Source organism: Barbus barbus, assembly GCF_936440315.1.
Source record: "Barbus barbus genome assembly, chromosome: 23".
In the NCBI taxonomy this organism is placed as follows: Eukaryota; Metazoa; Chordata; class Actinopteri; order Cypriniformes; family Cyprinidae; genus Barbus; species Barbus barbus.
In genome coordinates, this window is record NC_136751.1 from 30,214,737 (window position 1) to 30,234,170 (window position 19,434).

The 19,434-nt window shown below is 38.8% G+C and overlaps 1 protein-coding gene across 4 annotated transcripts in view; it reads right to left on the bottom strand.

The window, feature by feature from the left end:
- Positions 1-18,830, bottom strand: part of LOC306843284 (transient receptor potential cation channel subfamily M member 7-like) — a 50,299-nt gene extending 31,469 nt beyond the window's left edge. For all 4 annotated transcript variants that reach the window (XM_079374668.1, XM_079374667.1, XM_079374666.1 and 1 more), the window contains exons 1-10: positions 18,655-18,830; positions 6,873-6,952; positions 6,207-6,245; positions 5,930-6,128; positions 5,447-5,660; positions 5,000-5,124; positions 3,596-3,767; positions 2,474-2,648; positions 1,483-1,606; positions 634-706 (exon numbers count right to left, since the gene is read on the bottom strand). In XM_079374668.1, coding sequence (XP_079230794.1) covers positions 634-706; positions 1,483-1,606; positions 2,474-2,648; positions 3,596-3,767; positions 5,000-5,124; positions 5,447-5,660; positions 5,930-6,128; positions 6,207-6,245; positions 6,873-6,952; positions 18,655-18,657 — 1,204 coding nt within the window. In that variant the 5' untranslated portion in view covers positions 18,658-18,830. The remainder of the gene's footprint in view (positions 1-633; positions 707-1,482; positions 1,607-2,473; positions 2,649-3,595; positions 3,768-4,999; positions 5,125-5,446; positions 5,661-5,929; positions 6,129-6,206; positions 6,246-6,872; positions 6,953-18,654) is intronic.
- Between the last annotated feature and the right edge of the window lie 604 nt (positions 18,831-19,434).

Sequence of the window (19,434 nt, forward strand, 5' to 3'; positions counted from 1 at the left end):
AATTCAACTTAGAAAAAGACTAAATTCTGACCCTGGACCACAAAACCAGTCATAAGGGTCAATTTTGTGAATAAATAATCTTTCCATTGATGTATGGTTTGTTATGATCGGACAATATTTGTCTGAGATACAACTATTAGAAAATCTGGAATCTGAGGGTGCAAAAAAATCTAAATATTGAGAAAATCTCCTTTAAAGTTGTTCAAATGAAGTTCTTAGCAATGCATATTACTAATCAAAAATTAAGTTTTGATATATTTATGGTAGGAAATTTACTAAATATCTTCATGGAACATGATCTTAATATCCTAATGATTTTTGGCATAAAAGAAAAATCTATAATTTTGATCCATACAATGTATTGTTGTCTATTGCTACAAATATACCTGTGTTACTCATGACTGCTTTTGTGCTCCAGGGTCAGAAATGTGTATATACAAGTGTATAAAAAGATTCTTTAAATGTAAATGATATTGTGAAAGTTTATCTGGATGCATCTTCCAAAGCAAACCAACATCATGTGTCTGTGTGTGATGGAGGTTCAGGAGATGATGGTCTGATTCGGTTCATTTGCAGCAGAAACACCTGCATCAGTCAAACACACACACAGATGATGAGGGTCTTTCCACTGACCTTTGAGCAGAGCCTTCAGGATGGCCACATCGATGTCCTGATGGTCCTCCGAGCCCACAGGAAACACTGTGATCTGAAACACACACACACACACGAGGGTCAAACACTGACAGGACCTGCAGAACGTGTGTGTTGCTCATAAACAAGAGCTTATTGGCCAAATACTGAGTGTGTGTCACTGTGTATATATATGTTAGGGTTGTGCTGATAGACGATAGTATCGTAATAGTTATTAATATTATCATCAGGCTAGTAATGCTGTCTAATTAATAATAGGGCTTGTTTGTTGCATTATATTTCTTTTTCCACGTTTTTACAGTGTTGCACATTATAACCAATCACACACGATTATGATGAGCTGATGAATGCAATGGCCAATCAGAGGCGTTCAGATGAGACATCGCTAAACAGCGTTGTTTTTAAAATGTATAAACTCGTGCTACACTGAGCTTGTGAAGATGTTCTTTGGTAATGTAAATGTTCTTTGCTCGTTTTCTGTAGCTGCTTTTTGAATGAATGAGGAAATGTAAGCATTATAATTAGTAACTTACGACGTTTCTATTAATTCATGTTAAATACAAATTCAGTCTTATTAAAAACATTGCTTTTAGCCTTATGCTGGAGTCGGTATACTGTCCGGCAATGAAACTAAATAAAGTAATCTCACAGTAAAGTAATCTCACAGTAAAGTAATCTCACAGTAAAGTAATCTCACAGTAAAGTAATCTCACAGTAAAGTAATCTCACAGGCTGACGATAGGACGATATGAAAATTGAGCATATCGCCCAACACTAATGTGTGTGTGTGTGTGTGTGTGTGTGTGTATATATATATATATATATATTCACCAGCTCTTTGTTCTTCATGCACTCCATCAGCGTCTGGAAGAGATGCAGGGCATCACTCTGACTAAAGTTGAACGTTTTCTTGATTGTCGCAATGATGTCGGCCTCAACTCCATCAGGCAGTGCTCTACACACACACACACAAACAAAGGGTTTTGTCTTGACTCAAGGTCTGACTGTAAAGCTAATATTTCTACAAACGTCGCATCATGCTCTTACGACAGAAATCACAGTAATAACATCTGACTGCTGTCATACTGACAAACATAAATGGATATGAGACGTCACAGAGTTTAGAGATTCACATATAAATCATTGTGTGTGTGTGTGTGTGTGTCTGTCTGTGTGTATCTGTCTATGTGCGGGCATCTGTGTGTGTATCCGTCTATGCGTGTGCGTATCTTTGTCTATGTGCGTGCGTCTGTGTCTATCTGTGTGTGCGCGTGTCTGTCTGTCTGTGTGTATCTGTCTATGTGCGTGCATCTGTGTGTGTATCTGTCTATGCGTGAGCGTCTGTCTGTCTGTGTGTGTGTGTGTGTGTCTGTCTGTCTGTGTGTATCTGTCTATGTGCGGGCATCTGTGTGTGTATCCGTCTATGCATGTGCGTATCTTTGTCTATGTGCGTGCGTCTGTGTGTGTCTGTGTGTATCTGTCTATGCACGTGCGTCTGTGTCTATCTGTGTGTGCGCGTGTCTGTCTGTCTGTGTGTATCTGTCTATGTGCGTGCATCTGTGTGTGTATCTGTCTATGCGTGAGCGTCTGTCTGTGTGTGTGTGTGTGTGTGTGTCTGTGTGTATCTGTCTATGCGCGTGCGTCTGTGTCTGTCTATGCGCGTGCGTCTGTCTGTGTGTGTGTGTATGTGTGTGTGTGTGTGTGTGTGTATCTGTCTATGCGCGTGCGTCTGTGTCTATCTGTGTGTGCGCGTGTCTGTCTGTGTGTATCTGTCTATGCGCGTGCGTGCGTCTGTCTGTGTGTGTAGGTCTGTCTGTGTTACCCGTCCTGCTCCGTCTGCTTGTGTACGTAAGCCAGTATATCAGCGGCGCGTCCCGTTCCCTCACACACCACCACCGGCACCGGCGGACTCTCCTGAAGATACTCCAGCACCGTTAGGATCACGTTTGGACCTCCTTCAAAGATCAGAGCCACAACCGGAACGCCCTGACCAATGCCTGCGCAAACACACACACACACGTATATATATTATATATATACTGTATATATATAAACTGCATTTGAACCATTTTGATCACTCAGCCTTGCATTGATGTTATTTCTGAGTTTATCACTCTAATGTCATTCTAACATGTGATTTGTGATGTGATTATTTTATTTATTTATTCCCTTTTTAACGCCATGCCAGCATCAAGGCTATTTTCATGGTGATCTCTGAATAAATAATACGAAGAATACAATTAACAAAAGGTTATAAAAGACATTTCAGATGTACACTAGACAACAATTCTAAAATACATTCAGGTGATACATTTTTAAATAAATCAGTTAAACACACCTCTGAATAAAACCGTTGTTTATTCACATTAAAAAAAATACAATCCAATAAAATATGTCATTTTAGTTTGGCAAGTAAGGCATGATGGTGGTTCTTCACCTTTTAATAAATATCCATATGTAAATCTTGTATGACCTAAAAGACATCTTGTAAAAACAACTTGGTCATACCTAGATTTAAAATTAGTAAAAAAAAAATAAAAAAAATCTTACACTAGGATTTGTTTTTATATAGCTTATTTTCATTTATCCCATTCCATCTGCCACATGTCATTAATATATGAGTTTATCACAGGTTTGACATCGCAAAAAGGAATTTAACACTCGGAAATATTCAGTTTGAGTGCTTCTTTTGCAGTGATATCTGTTTTCTCATTACCAGAAAACCCCATATGACCTGGAACCCAGAAGAAGAAAATACTGAAGTCTGCTTTGGCTAAAATCTTTGTAATTATGGAAAGATCAGTCTTGATCATTCTAACAGTCTGAATGAAGAACTTCCTGCTGCTGATGTGTATATCAATGACTGCAGGATATTAGATGCTTACGACCAACTGTGTGTGTGTGTGTGTGTGTGTGTGTGTGTGTGTGTGTGTGTGTGTCTCACGGGCGTGGATTCTCTGCAGGTTAATGTGTTTCTCCAGCTCTCTCCTGAGTCTGACTTCAGCTCCATATTTCCCGACTGTCCCATCATCCACCAGGATGAAATGAGAGTGGAAGTTATTCAGCACGTTGAGTTTACTGAGAGGATTCAGCAGGGTTTGGTACGGCGCTACAACCTGAACACAAACAAACACAACGATTTCATGATTTCATACAGAAGCTTATGATTTGAAATACTAATTTATTTCTGATTTGAGGTACAGAACTTTGTTCATACTGTCCCAGCATTTGTACACGACCATTCAGAGGTTTCGGGTCATTAAGATTGACTAATTTGTCTGAAAGAAGTCTCTTCTGCTCATTAAGACTGCATTTGTTTGATCAAAACTACAGTAAAATTTTGAAATATTATTAAAATTTAAAACAGCTGTTTTCTATGTGAATATTGTAAAAATAGTGGGCCGAACGCATGTGTGTTTGTTATAAATGTGACCCGTACTGACGGTCACAAAAATTTAAAAAAATTTAAAAAAGTAAAAATTTTCAAATTTTCAAAAATTAGTTATTTTTATTTTCACATTCTCCAATAAAGCTCCTTCAAAATGATATGACTTGTTGGGATCGGACAAAAAATGTCGTTTGAAAAAATTTAGAGAAAAATCAAGTTGAAATTTTCTGAAGATTCTAAAGGAAAATCTTCTTGGTTATCAATTATTTTCTTAATAATAATTACTAATCACAATATAGCTGTTTTTTATTTGATCTTCTTTATTAAAAATAAGAACAAAGATGTAAATAAACAGTAGCTCAGAGCAGTGAGGGATTCTGTCTTTTCTTTGAATGTTTAATTCACATTGAGACAGATCTACTGTAATGCATGGATCAAATATAATGTTACACATCAGATATTTCCCCAAGACATAACGGATTATGTTTGTGTGAATCTCATCAAGACATATTTCGCAATAATGTATTTTATAGGGAGACTGTACGTCTTATGCACGCTCTTTGCAAATATCAGTCAGCGCGATCGTTTTGTTTTCATCAGCATGGGTTTGAAAATCATATTTCACTGGTTTGGACTCATGTCATTGAGAATTCAATATGAATATTCACAAAGCTGGAATGCTGTGCTTAATTGCAACAATAGACTTGTGTTGAGAAGCAGCAGCAGTCATCCAGAAGTGAGCGGAGAAAAAGGTCCTCCTCTTAGAAAACGTTCAAAGAGAGAGAATTTTAGATGTTTAATTACTATTTGAAGCATTGGGATCATTAGAAGAGGGCTTAATGAACTCATTTTTGTAAAAACCTCAAATTCGACATTTTTCACTGCTTTTGCCTGTAGCTCAAAATTAGACCGTGTGCATTCACACTCATTTTGCCGGCACGGGTCACAAATGATTCTTACGTCTCTTCCGATGAGGTCGTTCCTGTTTTCGATCACTCCCCAGGGTGCGATTCCCACCGTACAGATTTTCCGAGCCGATCTGGACATATGCTCCTTCAGAGCGTCACCCACATGTTTGGCCACACCTGGAAACGCAGTGGAAAAACGCCTACAGTCAGTGGTTTACAGTGACCGTGACCCTCAAGGGGTCGTGACCTCTCTACATGTGTGTGTGTTCAGCAGTGTGTGTGTGTGTAGAGGCACTGTGAGTGTGTAAACACTAATAAGGTGTATCGACCTGATCTTTAAACTCAAATGACTGTCATTATGATAATCAAGTTAATCCTGTAACTGCCGCTGTGAGAACACACACACACACACACTTGCTGAGTCTGCCGTCTGTACAGCAGGTAGAGTGTCTGGTGCTGCCCGTCTGTACCCATGAGCCACTAGTAAAGATTGTGTAACCTGTGTTGACCCCTCCGGTCAGGATCCAGGCCCCGGTGGTGACAGCAGCTTTGATCAGTCCTTTTCCCACCACCTGTTTGATCCGTGGATGCAGGTCGAAGTTCTGGATTCCCCCGTGAACGCTGATGACGATCTTTGGCAGCTCCATCTGCCATTCCTTCAGCATGAGCCTCAGGATGGCCTCCGGACGGGAGTCATAGGACAGACGCACATACTGCAGAGAGCAGAGCAGGACATCATTAACCCCGTCCAATCAGAACACTGCACTGACTGACATCATTAACCCCGTCCAATCAGAACACTGCACTGACTGACATCATTAACCCCGTCCAATCAGAACACTGCACTGACTGGCATCATTAACCCCGTCCAATCAGAACACTGCACTGACTGACATCATTAACCCCGTCCAATCAGAACACTGCGATGAGTGATATTGAGAATCATTCTGAATATTCTGTGTGTGTGTGCATGTGTTCAGACCTTGGCTCTGTACGAATGGGATCCTCCCTGGAAGTTGATGACTCCGTAAGCATCAGTGGGACTCTCCTCCGTGTGCTTCTCCACTGACCACTGCTCTAGATCGGACAGCTCTCCCTCGGTCAGACGCACGTCTGAGTATTTCACTGCCAGTGTGGCGGTGAAGCCCACGTGCTGCCGAACCAGACGCCCGCAGCAGCATCTATAAACACACACCCGTCAGTACACACTCCATCTGAACACCTAGACGGTCTCAAACGTTGTGTTTCGTGACACTCACCGCACGAGCTGCTGACAGATTTGGCATCCTGGGAGGCATCTGCAAAAAACAAACAAAAGTCTTATTAGAGGGAAACCAGGGCAAGTATTCATAAAACCTTTTATCTTACCACTAAGAGTTCTCCTAAATAGCAGTAAAAGTTTTTAGCAAAGAGTTTTCCTATTCACAAAGCTGCTGAGACAAACATTTACTAAGGAATAGGGAGAAGTCTTCAGCTCAGAGTAAGGGGGCGGGGTTTACCTCATTGCTATGGATGATGTCAGCATGCTTATTAACTATGCACACAGCGATTGGCTGATCTCTGTCAGAGATTTATTCATAGAAATATTGCAGAGCGCGATGTTATGCTGCCATATTCAAATAAAGGTTAAAAAATAAAAATGTTAATTGCCCCATTCAAATGAAAGTGAAATTTAAAATGCAGGCTAAGTGTCACTAATTAAACAAGTATATGTTCAGCTAACTGTCAGCCTCTTAGTGAATATGCATATGAACAGCCTTTTAATTAAAAGAGTAGAATATTCATGGCTGATAGTAAGACATGCAAACGTCATGCTGTTGCACTTGAGCTTGATTCAGTCCCACCGGCGATGTTTGGACTTGTGGCACAAATGCTGCCGGATGATGCAAACTAAAGTTTGAGCCTTTAATAATAACATGCCGTACCTGTGTGGGTCCTTTGACACGGGCAGTATATAAACACATTCCCTCTTGGTGAAACTGTGTTCGATCCAGGACTTCTGGGACTGCAGAAGAAAAACAGGATCAACATAAAGCAGCAGCTCATTTCAGACGATGGCATTTCACACTGAAAACATTGCATTTTAGTCTAATAACGATGATCAAAAAAAAAAAAAAAAAAAAAAGGTATTTTCTTCTTTCTTGTGACGTTCATCTGAGTGTCACAAATTATTGAAATGAAGATAGCATGAACTTAAAACAACGCCTTTGTTCATACAGATGCTGAATTAAATACACGCTGCTCGTGGTTGGTGTGAAATGAGCCATTGAAAAGCCAAACTACAACATTAAAGTCTAAATACAGATTTTGCACCAAACTTCAAGGACAATGCACAAAGGTAACAAAAATATCCTTAAACATCAATATACAATACATTTATATTGTCATGAACTTCACAGGTCCAACAAAATTACTAACAGAATATCGGCTGAAGAGTAAAATGTTGTACAAACATGAACAGCAGGAGTGATTTACTGTAGAGTTTGACTGGACAACTGACCGTAGACATTTATTTTGCTGTTCTCATTATGCATAATTATATGTTTGGTCAAATGTTTTTATTTGTATTTAACACTGTTGTTCTCCAGTGTTGTGGGTAACACATCACAAGTAACACAAGTTATGTATTCAGAATACTTTAAGTAACTAATAAAGTAACATTACTTTTTAATTTAGAAGGAATTATCCGAGTTACTTTCTGACTGACAGCTGTCGTGTTGCCATGTTGAGAGAAGTCATGAGTAAGTGCAGAGACTCTGTAGTAGTTCTAGACTAAATATGAACATGTACTCATCTCACCTGCACAAAAACAGATTCAGTGTTCCTCAAAATGAATTTAAAAAAAAAGAAAAAAAAAAGAAAAAAAAAAAAAGAGTCAAATGCAAACTCAGAATATTATACAAACCTCAGGGCTCCAGACAAAAAAATCGAGTAAGGAGCCATTGGCTCCTATAAAAGAAAAACTTAGGCGCCAAATTATTTTTTTAGGTGCCACAGAATAAAAGTGGTTTATTTTATTATTATCATTTTATTTTTCCCCCCTATTTTAACATTTCAATCATTTTGTCATGTGTTTGTCTTATCTTTTCTAGGCTTTATCAGCATTTTAATCCATCTTGTAGATGATCAGATCGACCGGGGGACTAAGGTTCACTTAAAGTGTGAATTAAATGTCTTTTACAACTTGAAATATACAGTCACAAAGAATTGTTCGTTACACAGAATCTGTACCAATATCATGGACCATAAGCATCACTTGGCAACTGAGTGCATCCTATAAATGTTGTCACGTCTTTCACACATTCAGTCTGTTTTTCTTCATTAGTAAAATGCAATTTTATAGGAGGAGTTGAATCATGTACAACAGAATAAGTAAAAATATTAATATGCAACAGCGCATGAATATAGCAAAACGCTCCTCTTTATAGTTATTTTTTTTCATTTCCTCAGTTTGAAACAATGAGCTTTTACATAAAACATTTCAGTAAGTTGTACTATAGGCTTTCTTATTGCCTACCTTTTGATCAGGTTCATTTCATACTATAGTAGTAAATCGAAATATATAATGGGTTCACTTGCTGCTTTAACTGAGGTGCTAAAGAGATCGCGCCTGAGCATTAAGTGCGATACTCTCCGCTCGCCTGATCCGGACGCATACACGGACCGTGTGGACGCGGGGTACTGCTGTTTATATTATCACCTTTCAGGTCTCTCTCACTGCGTTCAGCAGACTGTGTGCGGCAGAGACGAGGACTGTTTGAAACTCTTTTCAGTAAAACTTTGATGCGCATCGTCTTATGTAAGTTTAATACGTGAACATAACAAAAGATGTGAGCGCAAAACAATCGGGGAAAAAGTCCTTTCATGCAAATTATATATAGTCGCCAGTGGCGACCTCAGCAAAAACTTCACTCGCAAATTAATATTTTTGGTCGCAAATGCGACCATTTTAGTCGCAGTTTGGAGCCCTGAACCTGCAATATATACAAATGTGCATTTAATCCCATTTTATTAACCAATGTCTACTGACCTTCGATCATCCATTTCAACCATACTAATAAGCAAAAATGACACATTTGTGTTAGATTTTAGTTATTTCTGAATAGTGCTGAACTTTCTTCTCCTGCGTCATATTCTTCATGTGATTAGTTTGAGCTGCGTCCTCTACTGTACAGACCTGAATCTACATTTCCTTCAGTCTGAGGCTCATTCATTTCACTTGTCATGAAAGAGCTTTTACATTTGTAAAATAACTTTTTTTAATATTAAAAACAAACAAGCAAGCCCTGCTTGTAACTCAAAAGTAACGTAACGCATTACTTTCCATTAAAAGTATCTAAGTAACGTAATTAGTCACTTTTGTAGGGACAACGCAATATTGTAATGCATTACTTTTAAAAGTAACTCTCGCCAACACTGGTTGTTCTCAGCAGTCTGAGAGCCATCAGAAGAGAACCGGAGTGAAAACACAAGCCGAGAGCATCTGTCTGACAGAAGACCAAAGCAAACAGAGTATCGTGAGTCCTGACGGACGAGTCCAGGCTTCAGCCGAAGGGTCCACAGGGGTCCGAATAAGCTGCAGCTTCAGATAAAGCTCAACCAGCACAGCTCAAAGCAATCAGACATGGCCATATGAACATTCAAACGCTGATGTGTGTCATCTTAATCATGGGATTCACATCAGCTAAAAGTAATTAGGTTTTTCATGACACCTCAATATCAGCAGAAACTGAGTGACTACCTTCAGTTGCCAAACATCTAACGTCACCCGCATAAATGTGACCCTGGAGCACAAAACCACTCATAAGGGTCAATTTTGTGAAACTGAGATGTATACATCATCTGAAAGCTGAATAAATAATCTTTCCATTGATGTATGGTTTGTTGGGATAGAACAATATTTGGCTGAGATACAACTACAGTAGTTAACATTTGAAGCGGTTGTCCTACGACAAGAATGCATTTTGGTTTTAGTACAACTTGTGTTACTCATGACTGCTTTTGTGCTGCAGGGACACATATACTCACATAAAACCACATAGAGTTTATTTCCTCTATTCCTACAGGGCTTTATACAGATTGTGTGTTGTGAAATGAAACGGACTGACTGATTCTAACCTTCAGCCGTATCTGCTAAACTACCATTTACATCAAGCCTGCTGGTTAAACACTAATCATGAGGTTTACAATAATAACTATAGAAACAAACACTAGATTACTACCTTACATCTGATTTAAAGATCCACCCAGAAAGAGACCAGCTTTATAAAGTTCATCTTCAGCTGTTATTTACAAGCAGGAAAGTCTTCAAAGATGTGATGAAACTTCATCAAACTTAGTGACTAGCTCCTTCTTTAGCCTTAAAACCTGTTTCAGTTTCTCATTGGACTGATATAAACCTGTTACGGCAATAGTGATCTAGACACGATCCCCTGGAAATCACAGAGCAGCCAATGAAACTGAAGCTTTATTCAGAGAAACTCTGCGAGCGAAATATTCATCAGGCGTCAGCGACTGATGTCTATCGTCACATCTATTATTCTCAGTTTACCCAAAAATGAACACTTTCATCATTTACTCCACCCTCGTGACTTTTCAAACCTGTATGACTTTCTCCAGTTGAATAGTTTGAAAACCCCACTGACTTTCAGAGGCATGCTTCAAAATATCTGAAGTTGTTCTCCACTGAAGAAAGAAATTCAGGTCTGGAACGACATGAGGCAGAGCGAGCCGTACCTTTAAAACTGAGCTCCAGCAGCAGTCCGACGGATTTAACACCAGGGATTTTTAATTAAATTTCCCAGAGTTCCTTTCTATTCCCAGCCCGAGCTCACAGCAGCCCCCCTGCGGCGTCCGAAGCGTCCGGCGAACACAGACGGAGTACACACATAATTGAGCAGAAACACTGAAAGCCATAAACACACTGAGACGGGGTCCGTCTACCTCAAACTCCTCATCTTCATCCTTCTGACGCAGCAGCGAATACAGAAACATCACCAGATGCACTGAGACAGAGAGAGACCGCAGGACTAGTTAGAGCTAAACTGCGTGCCTCAGCAAAAGGTCGTGACGGCCGTGATGAATGTTTCTGACCGAGAACAAGAATATTAGAGAGAGAGAGAGAGCTTACTGTGTATGCGAGTCTCTCACTGGCACAGATCGTGTTGTGATTGCAGCAGGGCACATCAGCGTAAACATGTGTTTACACCACAAACAAACAAAAGCTTTATTTTATAACATCCTACAGAAAACAACTAACCAGAATGAGCCACAGTAACTCATCCGCTCCTACACTGCTGCTGAGAAACTCATGCATCTGGCAGATGCTTTCATCCGAGCACTGAATTCTAGGTACAGAGTCCATCTGATCCGATCATGCATTCACTGGGAATCGAACCCATGACCTACTGCTACAGCACAGAAAAACCTAAACGAATCCGGTGAACAATATCTGAAACCTTACGCTACCAGTCAGAAGTTTTGAACAGAAAGATTTTTTAAAGAAGTCTCTTCTGCTCACCTGACCTGCATTTAATTGATCCAAAGTACAGCAAAAGCAGTAATATTGTGAAATATTATTACTATTTAAAATATCTGTTTTCTATGTAAATATGTGTTAAACTGTAATGTATTTCTGTGATCTGCAGCTGTATTTTCAGCATCATTACTCCAGTCTTCAGTGTCACATGATCTTCAGAAATCATAATAATATACTGATTTACTGCTCAACAAACATTTCTGATTATTTTTATCATCATCATCAATATTTAAACAGTCAAGTACATTTTTTCAGGATTATTTGATGAATAGAAAGATCCAAAGATCAGCATTTATCTGAAATAAAAAGCTTTTGTAACATTATACACCATCTACACCATTCAAAAGCTTGGAGTATAATTTTTTTTTTTTGGGGGGGCAAGAAATTATAGAAATTAATACTTTTATTTAGCAAGGATGCTTTAAATTTATCAAAGGTGATGATAAAGACATTTGTAATGTTACAAAAGATTTATATATCAGATAAATGCTGTTCTTCTGAACTTTCTATTCGTCACAGAAACCTGAAAAAATGTATACTCAGCTGTTTTTAATAAATGTTTGTTGAGCAGTAAATCAGTATATTATTATGATTTCTGAAGATCATGTGACACTGAAGACTGGAGTAATGATGCTGGAAATACAGCTGCAGATCACAGGAATTAATAATATTTTCAAATATATTTAACTAGAAAGCAGTTATTTTAAATAGTAAAAATTGCTGCTTTTGCTGTATTTTGTATCAAATAAATGCAGGCTTGGTGAGCAGAAGAGACTTCTTACTGTTCAAAAACTGATTACGAGCACTTCTCGTTTATTTGCCTCTGTGATGAATCGCTTGTTGTGTTCACTTCGGATGAAACCAACTGCAAAGTAATTAAATGTAAATGACTCATAAACACTTATCATGAAGATGCAAATTGAGATGAATCTTCATGATTAGATTCAGTGTCGCAGTGCATTACTCCAAGCTTTATAAAGTCCAGATAGTGATTTAACTGCTTCAGTGATAAATGAATTAAATGACTTGCATCCCAGATGAGCATTTCTGATAAACTCCATGAAGCTCATAAACCATGAACGCAGAGATAACGCCAGTGACTTTATCAAAGCATCTGCAGATAACAAACACACCTGCACTGATCGAACCCCAGCGAAATCACACCGATTCAGTCCTGAGGACGTGGACCAGCGAATTGAGTCCAACACACAAAATCAACTTCCTAATCCCTCAATTCCTGCAGTCACACACAATACAATAATCCCAGGTCATCAAGGGTCACTGCAGAACTACTGAAAGATTCACAACGACACAAACTACTCCGTCTGAGAGTCATGTTTATTATGCAGCACAACTGTTTTCAACATTGATAATAATCAGAAATGTTTCTTGATTCAAGATTTTTTATTTGTCACATACACAATTATACAGAGTATAACCAGCAGTGAAATGTAGGTCAGCTGCACATCAGTATATTATTATGATTTCTGAAGATCATGTGACACTGAAGACTGCAGTAATGATGCTGAAAATACAGCTGCAGATCACAGAAATACATTACAGTTTAACACATATTCACATAAAAAACAGCTAGTTTAAATTGCAATAATATTTCACTGTTTTACTATATTGTTAATCAAATAAATGCAGCTTTTCTAAACAGAAAAGACTACTAAAAGTTCAACACAGTATTGTGTGACTGAAATGACTCCTTTGACTATTTTCTCAAATGAAACGATACTCTACGCACACACTGTATATACCGCAGTGCATGTATAGTGTCTGACTGCAGGATACTGGACGCTCATATGGAGGAAAATCTGCTTTCATTTACAGATTAAATAGTTTGTGAAAGTGGGTCAAACATCCACCGATCGTCCTTCACCTTCAAATCTGAACTCAGCTGGAGCTTTGAGTGTTTAAGCTGTGTGTGTGTGTGTGTGTGTGACTGATATCATTTTAAACAGTATCGAATTAGTCAAAACACTGGCCTTTACAAACACACCAGTCACACTCTCTCTCACACACACACACACACACACGTTGGTTTTTGTGGTTTATGGGGACTCTCCATAGGCGTAATGGTTTTTATACTGAACAAACTGTGTGTGCTATTGCCCTACACCAACCCTACACCTAAACTTAGCCCTCACAGGAGACTTTGTGCATTTGTAGATTTAAAAAAAAACACCATTTAGTATGTTTTTTAAGCCTTTTGAATTACGGGGACATGGGCAGTGTCCTCATAAACCACCTTCATATTGTAATACCTCTGTCATACCCATGTCATTATACACATTTGTGTCCTCATAAACCACATAAACATGCACACGCACACACACACACAGAGAGAGAGAGAGAGAGAGAGAGAGCTGTGCAAATGAGCTCTTATCTAGACTCTAAATGAAACCATTTACTTTATTATTAATGATTGATTTTTTCCCAATTAAAAACGTCACTGAATGGGACTAAAGCAGCGTTCCTCAAAATGTGGGGCATGATAAACGGGAGTAAATTTGGTGCCAATCTCTATTAATTCCTTTATTTATTGACCATACATAAAACAAAACAACAACATTTAAATGCAAGACTTCCATCAGACTGTGAAGAAAATGTCACGTGGAACCATAGTAGCGTACGAGAATGATTTAACGTCAGAATGTTAATTGAAGCAGAACAAAAACTTTAATGTGGAGAGACGGTAGCGGGTACAAAAGTTAGCAGTGGATAAATTTGTGATAGTGAATAAGATTATTAATTTATGATCAATTTTGTTTGTTCTTTTTGCATGCATATCGCAAAGTGACAAATTGAAGCAAAGCACACGTGTGACCCTGGAGCACAAAGCCAGTCCTAAGGGTAAATTTTTCAAAATTGAGATTTATACATCTGAAATCTGAATAAATAATCTTTCCATTGATGTATGGTTTGCTATGATAGGACAATATTTGTCTGAGATACAACTATTTGAAAATCTGGAATCTGAGGGAGCAAAAACATCTAAATATTGAGAAAATCTCCTTTAAAGTTGTTCAAATGAAGTTCTTAGCAATGCATATTACTAATCAAAAATTAAGTTTTGATATATTTATGGTAGGACATTTGCAAAATATCTTTAAGGAACATGATCTTAATATCCTAATGATTTTTGTCATAAAAGAGAAATGTATAATTTTGATCCATACAATGTATTGTTGTCTATTGCTACAAATATACCTGTGCTACTGATGACTGCTTTTGTGCTGCAGGGTCAGACATTAAAGTCCACACTTTAATTTTTTCCATTTGATGTTATCAGAGGCAAACACAATTGCATTATTATGAACTTTTAAACAAGTCTTATTTCGTGCAAAGCGATAATATAATTGCACTTTTATTTTCTCTATTTGAAAGTTTTTAATGCTATTATTTAAGGTTATGTTTGTAAACTGTGATGTTAATAAAATAAGTTTATTAACTTATAGTTTAGTTTATTAATATTTATTAACATGTTGTTGGGGCGACTGGGGACAGGTGAGGCTTGGAACCCTTCTCTACCTCCAAAGTGAGAAAACGTTTGAGAAACACTGGACTAAAGGGAGTTTCTCCACAGACTGACTCAGATCGCAGTCAGATCATAAATTACAGCGTTTGAGTCAAACTGCTGAATCTCATATTTAACACACAGTTGAGCTTCTCAAGGTAAGAGTGAATTACAGCCTCTCACACTGTCTCTCTCTCTCTTTTGTTCAGGTCTGGTATTACAGTAATCTTAAGCATGTGACTCTTAAGTTTCTGTGTGAAGAAAAAAATCGTACACAGTTTTAGCTGAAACACACACTCAATAAGTCTATCAGATCAGAAATCATCTAGAAATGATATTTGATTGATTAAAGCACATGCCATCGGTTCACAGGAAGCTCTGTTTACCTAGTAATCAATCAGTCAAGAAAACACTGAAATCATTTTAAAAATGCAGAATTCAAAAACATGCTGTAAAAATGAGATGTGTGTATATGCATCAAACTCAACAAATTCAAGCCTCGTCTTTGGAGTCTAGAGTTCTCTGAACAGCACAGGTTAGTTTTTCATTCATTCGTCTCATACATTAAGAGTCGAGTCTGACATCAGCGACGGTCGGAAACCGTCAGCATCAGTCGACAGATACGAGTCAAACGTGTTCAGAGACACTGACTGTCTTCCACAAGTCTCTTTGCATATTAACAGTGCCATTAACCTCAAAACAGGTTCCACCGGTCACTCTATTGATCTGTTCAGCTATTGACGTTTGTGCTCTTTAATAGCTGCTGTCTTTGTCAATCATGAAAAATCAAGAAAATAGCTTCAAAAGTCCATAAGGTTCAACTATGAAGGATATTCTAAAATTAAAATTAGTGCTGTCAAACAATTAATTACATCCAAATTAAAAGTGGTTTACACAATATGTGCGTGTACTGTGAATATTTATTATGAATCTATAAATACACACATGCATGTATAAATGTCAAAAATATTTACATGCATATAATTAATATTATATATAAATATAAACAGAATATTTTTCCTAAATATATAAATGCATGTGTGTGCAATAAATATTCACAGTGCACGCACATATTATGTAAACAAAACTTTTAATTTGGATGTAATTGTTTGACAGCACTCATAAAAATATACGAATAAGATCCCACTTCAAATTAGCTGTCTGTGTACTTAAGGAAAATATAAATAAATACTTATTAGCTACAATGTAACTATTGTGTTCATGTTGAATTGCAAAACACTTGCTGCTGCTGAGTTTGGGATATGGTTAAGCTTTAGTGGTTTAGGTTAGGTTTAAGGGTCAACACTGTAATTATAGATGTAACTACTGATATGAATTACATGTGTAACTACAGGAGGATACTGTTGAATACAAGTACTATATAAAAACATGTACAAGTGCATTGCATCAAATGATTAAATGTTAGTACATAAAAATAAGAATAAGACACCTAAGCCCGGTTTCACAGATGGGTCTTAGACTAAGCCAGGATTAGATCATAGTTCAATTAGGACATTTAAACCATTTTTATAAACATTATAAAGCATCTTGAGACAAAACAAAGGCACTGATATATTTTAAGATCAATCAGTGCAAGCTTCTTTCAGAAACAACTCAGAATTACATTTTAGTCTGGGACTAGACTTAAGCCTTGTCTGTGAAACCGGGGGTAAATGGATATAGTTTACTCTCATTTGCTCCTCACGAAGTCATTCCAAACCTTTATGACTTTCCTTCTTCTGTGGAACATAAAAAGAGATATTTTGAAGAACCAAACAACACTGGACCCCATTGCCTTTCATTGTGTGAACATAAAATATGGAAACATCTCAAAATATCTTGTTTTGTGTTCCAAAGAAGAAACAAAGTCAAATAACATGTAGGTTTAAATTATGATAGACAACAATAAATACCATGATGCAGCTCCATCCAGCCACCAAAACAAATTATTTCATTCCGAAGCTCTATTTACCAGCGATTCTCCAAAACTGAGCAGAAATATGAGCTTTGAGACAGTACTACACGCCACCCATCCACATACATTGTGTTCTTACAGGGGTCATTAGGGTCAGCTCAACTAGTTTAGACTAAAAATCCAGCCTTAGGCCCTAAAAAACACCCAGGAGCCTGTAGCACAGGTAAATCTGGTTCTAGTCCTCTAGAATGACCACAGGAGGGAAGATCAGGGCTTCCCAGAGACTTTAGTATTCTTAACAGACACTTATACCAATAAATAGTCTAGAAACATACAAGCTGATTCAAGTGGCACCACAAACATGCACTGAAGCACCAGATCTCCATCACGAGTGCAATTATTCTAACACATCCCAACAAATACAGGAAGAGTCTGAGAGCTATATCTGTCAATGTTCAAATCTGGTAAACGAAAGACGGACATTCATTTAACGCAGTAGAAAATAAACATTGGTTCCATGAGGGACAGTTCACCCAAAAATTCATATTTTATCATCATCTACTCACCCTCCACTTGTTTCAAACCTGTATAAGTTTGTTTCTTCCAAACTGTTCACGGCACCCATTGACTTCAATAACAGAGAAAAAATAGAGTGGAAGTCAATGGGTGTTTGGCTGCCAACATTTAAAAAAAAAGATCTCTTATTTTGAGTTTAACAGAAGAAACGCATACAGGTTTGAGAGAGGATTATTGACAGAATTTACATTTTTGAGTGAACTGTCCCTTTAAGATCCATGGACCCTTTAAATTGACCAAAAGCATCTTTATACTAAGAAAACATGGTTCTTTTTAAGAACTGTGCATGAAAAGATATTTCGGGAAACAAAAATGGCTATTCTATGAAAAAAAAACTATTTGTTGCCTTTATTTTAAGAGTTTTAAGTAATGTTGGTGCCGTCACGAGCTGCTGAAAACCACAGTGCTATTATAAACCCATCAGGTCTGTTTAAAAACATGAATTTATAATATTATCAGTATTTGGAGCTGTATACTAATCACTCACCATCGCTGGATTCGAAGATTTCACTTTATTTATCCTTTACTTGATTAATCGCTGGCGCCCGTGAGGACACGTGACACTGACAGAACACGCGATGAGCGGCAGGTTATCGTTTAAAACATATTCAGGAACACGTAAACATTTACAAAGTATGACTAAACATAAAAACAGCGCGATATCTATCGTTATAATCCAGCGCGCGATCGACCGACGCAGGTATTTCCTCAGAACTCGCGCCATTCACGCGGCGTCAACGCGGCACATCTGTCTGTGAAGCGGTTATATTTAACCGTCGTTAATGTTATTACGACTCTCTTCTCGCGGTTATTAAGACTCGGTGACTGTCGGTGAAGCTGCGGAACCGAGCACAGCGCGAGCGGCTAACGTTAAGCTAGCTCGACTGTTTCCATAACCGGGGGCTTTAATCGTTGTGTTCTAGCGTTACGTACGTCTGTGTGAACGCGACGCCAGGTGTTTCCGACCCGCTTCTCCGGTACCGGGGCTTGGTGCGCACACGCGTCACAGCAGCTAAAGCTAGCGGCGAAACACGAGCCGGAACGCCTCGACGCGACGCCCGGTCGCGGCTCAGCTGTCAACGCGTTCGTCTCCTGCAGAAACACGCACTCGGCGCCCGCGCCACGCAAGCTCTAGAAAACCACAAAGATCCGTACCATTCTCTTCACCGTTCAGAGTCGCGACGCGCTGATCCGGGGCGTCTAGCCATCTATCGGCGCCGTGCTGCTCGGTAAGCCTCGGAAGGAAAGCCCGGTGGCGGTGGAGGGAGTCGTGTGCGTCCGCTGCAGCTCCAGCGGAAGGTGGATTTTTCATAATTGTGCGACTCTGGACTGACGCGGCGTGACGGAGTCGGTTTGAGCCCGGCCTCCCCAGCTGAGTCACACCGCGGGGCGGGGCGTCGCGTGGCGTCGCGTCGCGTCGCGTCTCTCTCTCTCTCACCTACAGACACACGAGCGAGCGTTGCTCCTGTACCATGGTATACTTTAAAACACCATGTCAGTAACATAGTGCAGGAGTATGGTAATAATCATCAAGTACCATAGTATTCCTCACTGCACAAGAACTCCAGCGATAAAGACACAGACATACTCACACACACACTCACCTACACACTCTCACACACAGACATACTCACACACACACTCACCTACACACTCTCACACACAGACATACTCACACACACACACACACACACACTCTCACAACACACACTCACCTACACACTCTCACACACAGACATACTCACACACATACTCACCTACACACTCTCACACACACACAGACACACACAGACATACTCACACACACACACTCACAACACACACTCACCTACACACTCTCACACACAGACATACTCACACACACACTCACCTACACACTCTCACACACAGACACACACAGACATACTCACACACATACTCACCTACACACTCTCA